An 8,139-nucleotide genomic window follows, 5' to 3' on the forward strand; every position below is an offset into this window, starting at 1 on the left:
ATCAACAACCAACTTGACAGAGCTTGAAGAATTTTAAAAAGAATAATGGCCAAATATTGTACAATCCAGGTGTGCAAATCTCTTAGAGACTTACCCAAAAAGAATCACAGCTGTAATCGCTGCCAAAGGTGTTTCTAACCTGTATTGTCTCAGGGTGGTGAATAGTTATCTAATCAAGATTTTTTTTTAATTCATAATTTTTTTAATACATTTTGTGTAGATTGTTGGCCAAAAATAAAAATTAAATCAATTTTAGTCCCGCTTTGTAACAACAAAAAGTGGAAAAAGTAAATTGGTGTGAAAACTTTCTGAAGGCACTGTAGATGGTGCACTTCCCAGAAAGACGGGATGGGCTCTCTTTCTATTTCTATGGTTGGTCTGTTTCTCATTAACTTCTTCCATCCACTAGGTGGCAGTGTCTGATAACGCAGAGCGCAGAAACCATGAAGACGAAAACACACATACCTTTACTTCAGACCGAGTGAGTTCACTGGCCTTGTTGGCTTTTTATATATATTTTATATGTACTTTTATACACTCTGCTTTCTAATGAAAAAAAGCACATCGCTGTAGTTTATCATTTACGTTTGTGTGTGCGTGCATGCGTTTGGCATGTGTGTTGCAGTGTGGAGCGAGACGCAGTGGAGATTATCAGCACGGGGATGCCCAAACTGAACAAAGACCCTGAGCGCACCTCCATGGGATGTACCCAGTCCCCAGGTATCAATAACTAGACATTTAATACATTTTCAAAAATCTCATCAAATCAAATGTTATTGGTCACATTCACATATTTAGCAGATGTTATTGCGGGTGTAGCGAAAAGCTTGTGTTCCTAGCTCCAACAGTGTAGTAGTATCTAACAGTTTAAAAAAAACATCTACCCTATGAAAAGCTATGTGAGTTTGACTATTCTTCATGCAGCTGTAACACACCTTCATTAACCAATGTGTCTGTGTCCCCTAGAAAAAGACGTAATTTCCTTGCCGGGTCTGCAACCCACACCCACATCGACCAACCCATTTGACGGCGTCAAATCAGACGACGAGGAAGAAGAGGACTCGCCACTGCCAGACAGAAGAGAAGAACAAGAAGAGGAGGAGGAAGTGGAGGAGGTAGATGAGGAGGAAGTTGAAGCGTTTCTGGATGGAGAGCTGGCAGACAGACTGCCCTTCCTCCAGGAGAGGACACGCCGGGGCATCGCCATCGACGAGGAGGAGCCCGATGACGCCTTTGGCATGCCCCCCTCCAGAGCCGAGGAGGCCCTAAGAACCTGTGAGTTCACTGCCTTAGCCTTAGACCAATATGTCACATAGTGATAGAATGACACATTGAATGGCACACTAAATGTTTTGCAACGGAAACCGAAAATGAGTGTTTCTTCTTAGCCTAATGAACATGACCCTGTAGCCACGCTGACTCTCTCTCCTTATCCCAGTGGCAGCCCTGAGGCAGGTCCTTCTCAACCACATGACGAGCAGAGCAGAGGGCAGCGACAAGGACAAAGAGAAGGGGAAAGAAAAGGAGCAGAGGAAGGGCCGAGCCCCTGGGGGCCGCCTGCTGAGGACCACGTCCCTGAGGGGCCCCGAGGACAACAACAGTACCTCGGCCCCAAGCAGCGTAGCAGCACCCTCTACTGGCTCTTCGGAGAACGGCGCCTCGGAGAAGACCGAGGCAGGAGGGGAGGAGGGGTCCCCGGGGTCCAATGAACTCCCGTCTAGGACAACAGGTTACTTTGAGACTTCCGAGGACTACGGTGAGCCAACTGGGACATTCAAGGCAGAAAAGCGGCAGGGGATTCACCCCTTAGGTTAAGTAGAATTTCACTTAGTCATGAATCGATGTCAATAGGAGACCAAGTTCTAATTCTACTTAAGTGGAAGTTAGGATATCTTGTTGCTTTTATAGCATGTTGTTCCTATATCTGATGTTTTATAATAAATCATCTTGACCTCTATGGGCTAGGTGGGACGCAAGCGTCCCGCCCGTGGTGCACTCCATCAACAGCAGGTGCATTTCAAGAGCGGCAAATTTGAATCCAAATAAATGTCAAAATTCAAATTTTTCAAACATACAACTATTTTACACCCTTTGAAAGATAAACATCTCCTTAATCTAACCACGTTTTACGATTTCAAAAAGGTTTTACGGCGAAAGCATAAATTTAGAGTACATTTAGGACAGTACATTTACAAGAGTTGTGTGTAATGTTTTGTCAATTCAAAGACAGGGTCACCAAAACCATAAAACCAGCTAAAATGATGCACTAACCTTTTACAATCTCCATCAGATGACACTCCTAGGACATTATGTTAGACAATGCATGCATTTTTAGTTCTATCAAGTTCATATTTATATCCAAAAACAGCGTTTTACTATGGCATTGATGTTGAGGAAATCGTTTCCCTCCAATAACCGGCAGTCAAGTCAGCACCACAAATTAAATAATTAAAATTAGAAAACATTGGTAAAATATTATATTGTCATTTAAAGAATTATAGATTTACATCTCTTGAATGCAATCAACTTGCCAGATTTAAAAATAACCTTACTGGGAAATCACACTTTGCAATAATCTGAGCACTGCGCCCAGAAAAATACGCGTTGCGATACAGACTAGCCGCCATGTTGGGGAGATCTAAAATCGAAAATACTATGTAAATAATCCATTACCTTTGATTCTCTTCATCAGATGTCACTTCCAGGTATCACAGGTCCATAACGAATGTAGTTTTGTTCAAAAAAGCTCATCATTTATGTCCAAAAATCTCCGTCTTGTTAGCACATGATCTAAGCCCGCCGGACTTCACTTCATGAACGAGGGGAAAAAATATATTTACGTTCGTTCAAACATGTCAAACATTGTATAGCATAAATCATTAGGGCCTTTTTTAACCAGAACATGAATAATATTCAAGGTGGACGAATGCATTCTCTTTTATAACGTATTGGAACGAGGGTACCCAACATGAACTTGCGCGCCAGAGTCTAATCGGCCATCACCGTTCCATGGCTCTTGTTCGGTCAGATCTCACAGTAAAAGACTCAAAACACTTTGTAAAGGCTGGTGACATCTAGTGGAAGCAATAGGAAGTGCCAAAACATTAATCAACCCCTGTGTGTTTCAATGGCATAGGCTTAAAGGTAATTCAACACATCAGGTATCCACTTCCTGTCAGAAAATGTCTCAGGGTTTTGCCTGCCAAATGAGTTCTGTTATACTCACAGACCCCATTCAAACAGTTTTAGAAACTTTAGGGTGTTTTCTATCCATATATAATAAGTATATGCATATTCTAGTTACTGGGTAGGATTAGTAACCAGATTAAATCGGGTACATTTTTTTTATCCAGCCGTGCAAATACTGCCCCCTAGCCCTAACAGGTTAATGCATGTTTGAGGTTCTTTCTTTTTAATTGTGAAAGTTAAAGTACTCAGGTGGGCATAACCTACCCATTTCCAACTGTCTCTCCCTCCCCCTCCTTATTTCTCTTTCCCTCCCTCCCCAGGCAGTTACATGGTCCTGGAGGACTACGGGGCCTCGGGGGAGAGCAGCACGGACAATGACGGTCAGGCGGGTGGCGAGGGCGGCGGGGGGGGTGGGGCCCAATGGGGCCCGGACATCGACCTGAAGAAGCTGCTCTCCTCATCCTCGCAGACAGGGGGTGCTGGCCCCAACCTCAGCCGCCAGGTCATGACCCACATCCGCCTGCTCCAGGCCAACCTGCAGCACCTGAAGGTACACAATTAACCCCCCTTTAAGTAACATGAAGTTTCTCCCCCTAGATCAGACCTGGGTTCAAATACTATTTGAAATCATTACCTCGGGATTTTGGCAATGATGCCCTTTATCTACTTCCCCACAGTTCGATGAACTTGTGGATACCGTTTTTATATCTCTGTGTCCAGTATGAAGGAAGTTAGAGGTAGTTTCACGCGCCAATGCTAATCAGTCTTAGCACAATAACTGGCAGTCTATGGTTATCTGCTTGCATGGCGCTAGTTAGCAACTTAATTCAAACAGCACGCAGAGAAATAAAAATGGTATCCACAAGTTCATCTGACTCTGGGGAAGTAGTTAAAGTGCCTCATTGCCAAAATCCCGAAGTATCCCTTTAAAAGACTTTACGTGGTTGATTGAGTATGCCTGACTTAGACCAATTAGAATTGCCCCAAAATGGCAAACCACGCCCATTTAGCACTTCAGGCAGGCTAGAGTAAGCGCTTAAAAGTGCACTATGCAGAAATTGCTGCGCCATTTCCTGGTTCCTAATATTCTAATAGTTCGCCTAATTTCAGTTTGTGACAAAACAAGCAAATATAGTGTAGAGAATAATTGTACCATCTAAATCGTTGTGAAATTTTCAGCTGTTTAACCTAGTGTACAAAACTGAAAGTGAGAATGTGAAGCATAGAAATGGCGCACATAGAACAGATCTACCGCGTCTTAGACTTGCTTTCAATAAGAATGACATATCTATAACTCATATTTCTATGTGAATTTGGTCAGATCGCCCAAAAAGTGACATATTGCATATTTAAAGTATTTGAAAGATTTCAGATAAATCAGACTTGGCTTCAAATGCTAAGGTCAGTTTTTTGTTCTTAGCTGATCTTTGATGTGTGCCTCAGGGCATCTTCGGCACAGAACTCACGGTTTGAGTGAAATGTATGAGAAGGGCTTTATAGGTAAAGTTATTCAATGGCTATCATGCAGTCTCTCACGCGGCATGATCAAGACATCTGTTTGTCAATCTGCCTGTTTGCCCATACTATTATATTTTTTTACTGTATGGGGCCATCCACCCATACACAAATCTTCTCCATCTGTATGTTCATATGTTCTACCAGAGCTAAGTTTCTGTCAACAATCTGCTTTCAGGAAGTGGAGACCAAGTATAATGAACTGCGCCAAAGGCTGACTGAAACAGCTACTGACACAGAGGAGAACAAAGGTACTGTGAATTATTGATACTGCATCCCATATGACACTCTGTACTCTTTATCAGTAAAGTATCAGCGTGCGTCCCAAATGGCACCTTCTTCCCTATAAATTGCACTACTTTTGAGAGCTCTTTGGGCCCTGGTCAAAAGTAGTGCAATTTATAGGGAAGAAGGTGCCATTTGGGATGCACCCTGATACTTTACTGATCATGAACAGATACAACAGTAGTTCACATGCACAGGATGCTTGAAAGGGCTTTGGAGTACATACGCGTAGATATATCTTGTGCTCCACCGATACATAGTTATTTCTGCAAGCATTGAAGTTTGAGTAAACCGCACACACGGGACAATAAACAGAATACGTATCACAACTTCAAACCATATGTGTTGTTGGTTATCATAAGTATACGTTTTGTGGTCAGATATCAAAGAGAAAAACACGATGAGAAAGCTAAATCAAAATATGTGTTCATTATTTCTCTTTTTGTTGTCTCTCTCACTTTTCAGATAATAGTTAGTGATGACAGAGCCCCTTCCCCTCCACAGGAGGACAAAGGAGGGACGGAGGGGGACACCTCTTCCTGTCCTCTGGAGGCCCACCACCTCAGCCCCCCACCCTTCCCATACTGCTGTGGCCCACAGTGGAGACTGGAACGATCAGGGGAACCCCCTCCCCCGGCACAAATGGCAATCAGGGAAAAGAACGCCACAACTCACACAGCGTTCTCACTAGGACCATTCCACCCCAAAACGCGCCACTTTGGAAATTAACACAAGTGCTGCTCAAAGTGTACTGGCTACCACCACCATCAGGGTATTAGTAGATAGGGATTGAAGTTATTTTTCAACCCCCGCATCTTCTTTCTCCTCCTGTGGATAAGAGTGTCATCTTCCCATTGCTCACGTGCATTCAGCATTCGGAACGCACCACTTTCAATATATCCATTGTGGGTCAGAAACACAACTGTACGTGATGCTATAGTCCAACTTAAAGCACTGCTGTGTTGTGGTTAATGGTTTGGACCTGGATGACCACCATGACAAAGGCTTAGCAGAGTGAGAAGTGTGCAGAAGATGCGGGGTGGAGAGGGTGGTCAATATACATACCTCTTCAGTTGGAATCATTCCATGATTGATCAAATTCCACTAGAACAAAAAATTGCAAGTTTAATCAGTGTTTTTTCTAAACGTAATACTATGATAAGTGAACCCCCCCATCATGCCTACAACACTGAAAGCCTTGATAAATTTTCATTAGGTATCTTAAGACATTCTGAAGTAATTCTTTAATCACTTAGGGGTGAATCCTATTGTAACTTCCACTTAAGTCAAATGTTCCCTTAAGTTAGGATTCTCCCTTTAATAGGTCCTCAAGTGATTTAGTGGATCTCAAGAAAAAAGGACTAGATCAGTCTGCTAGACTGGTCCACTTTGCTAAGCCGCATCCTTAGCATGAAGCCTTGGTCTTGTTCACAGCAGATGGTGAAAGAATAAATTGACAAACTCCATTTTCTCGAGAGATATTTCAGTGATACACTGTCGGTGGTGAGGTGATAACAGTATACCGGTAAGCGCTCCATTTGTTCACCTTTTGGTGTGGCTGTATCTCCTCTGGCTTGAGTTGTGGCTCTTGGGAAGCACGTGGTGTGATATAGCAAAATACAAGAGGACAGTCTGTCATTAGAGTTATTGACTTCCCTCTGAAGTCATGTAGTATTCATCCATTCCTAATTGATAGGGACCCTCCTGGGTCAGGGAACACCCCCAGCTCTTTGCCCAGTTTCTGTATACCTTCAATTTTTCTGTTTTTGGAACTCTAAACTCTCTACGTTACTGTACATCGTCCTTTGTGTACGAGCTACTGAGGAAGTCTTAACTCATAAATAATCTTCTGGGGTGAGAGCACAGGACCTGTGTAATTTCATGGTTGGATTGAGAAAAGACTGGCACAACAAATATATTACTTTCACCAGCCGGAAGACTTGGCTTGGATTCTTGGATGAAAAGGACTTCTATGGACTATTTTAAATGTAAAAAAATGACTAACAGTTATGAAAAACACTGCATCTCTTAAAATAAGAGCAATCTTTTAAAAAAAAAAAACATTTCTCTCCTGCTTTCTACATTATACAATCATGTATTACTTTGACAGAAACTACTAAAACCAGGAGAGAATAAGACTGCAACGTATCCCTAAAATATTAAATGTAATCTGTCTTTTTATTATTTTTGTCTAGACGTTATATTTTTATTATATTATTGTGAGCACTATTATTATGGTCTCTGGCTCTGTTGAAAACGTAAATAGTTATTTTAGGTGAGAGATTTAAATTTGACTGATCTATTGTTTTAAAATGAAAGGAAAGTTCATCTTCCTGTGTAAAGGGAGGGAAATATGAGTTTGGAATATCGGCCAAAACTACACAACTTAAAATGTTCAAATATCATTAAAGAAGCTTGCTGGAAACACTGATGGTGGAGCGTTATTCTCTGTGCTTGGATGTGAAAATACTGCTGTATATTTTGGTATATCTTCTTGTTACGAATGTTTATGTTTCATTTAATGAGCATTCTAGGGAGTTTTTCCTAGCCACTGTACTTCTACATCTGCATTGCTTGCTCTTTGGGGTTTTAAAATGGGTATCTGTATGGTATGGTCAAGGTTAATTTTTGAACAGTCTGGCATGGACGTGTTGGCCATGGTTTGACCTGTAATCATACAGAAGATAGTGTCAAAATCGAATGAAAACCGAGAGAAGTAAAGCACTGGCGCAGGTTAGAGTTGTACCTTGTCCACTATAGAATTTATGTTGACGATGCGCTTGTAGAGTTTATCCATAGAGATGTATAGATGACCCTAGTGCCCAAAAGCCTGTTTCAGCATGGACAGCACCATAGAGGACTGAAACCATTTGAACAAGTCAACTGGGTGAGACTTCCCATGAGTTAAGGATCACATAATTCCATCCAGATCATGAGGAGGGATCAGCCACTGAATTATACTTGTGAGCAAACATTCCAAAACTGCAGGTGGCAGTAAATCACCAACCTTGGCTTTATACCTGTTTTATAACTGTTCAAATAACACAATTCAGGTGGCAGTATGCACCCTTTCAGTTTGTTTACCAAGTCATATAAGGACATTCTAATATGTATTGGGTCAGGGGGTGAATACTTATCTTATCAGCTGAT

At 41.9% G+C, this 8,139-nt stretch overlaps 1 protein-coding gene across 4 annotated transcripts in view; it reads left to right on the forward strand.

Moving 5' to 3' along the window:
* The window catches only part of arhgef12b (Rho guanine nucleotide exchange factor (GEF) 12b), a 109,754-nt gene extending 102,340 nt beyond the window's left edge, over positions 1-7,414 (forward strand). For 3 of the 4 annotated variants that reach the window (XM_014197790.3, XM_082974715.1, XM_082974717.1), the window contains 7 exons: positions 410-481; positions 626-720; positions 967-1,275; positions 1,439-1,810; positions 3,510-3,739; positions 4,883-4,955; positions 5,455-7,414. In XM_014197790.3, the coding sequence (XP_014053265.3) occupies positions 410-481; positions 626-720; positions 967-1,275; positions 1,439-1,810; positions 3,510-3,739; positions 4,883-4,955; positions 5,455-5,465 (1,162 nt within the window). In that variant the 3' untranslated portion in view covers positions 5,466-7,414. The remainder of the gene's footprint in view (positions 1-409; positions 482-625; positions 721-966; positions 1,276-1,438; positions 1,811-3,509; positions 3,740-4,882; positions 4,956-5,454) is intronic. The other variant, XM_082974716.1, reaches the window with a different exon arrangement.
* Positions 7,415-8,139: the final 725 nt, after the last annotated feature.

This window comes from Salmo salar, chromosome 04 (assembly GCF_965601325.2).
Source record: "Salmo salar chromosome 04, fSalSal1, whole genome shotgun sequence".
NCBI classification, from domain to species: Eukaryota; Metazoa; Chordata; class Actinopteri; order Salmoniformes; family Salmonidae; genus Salmo; species Salmo salar.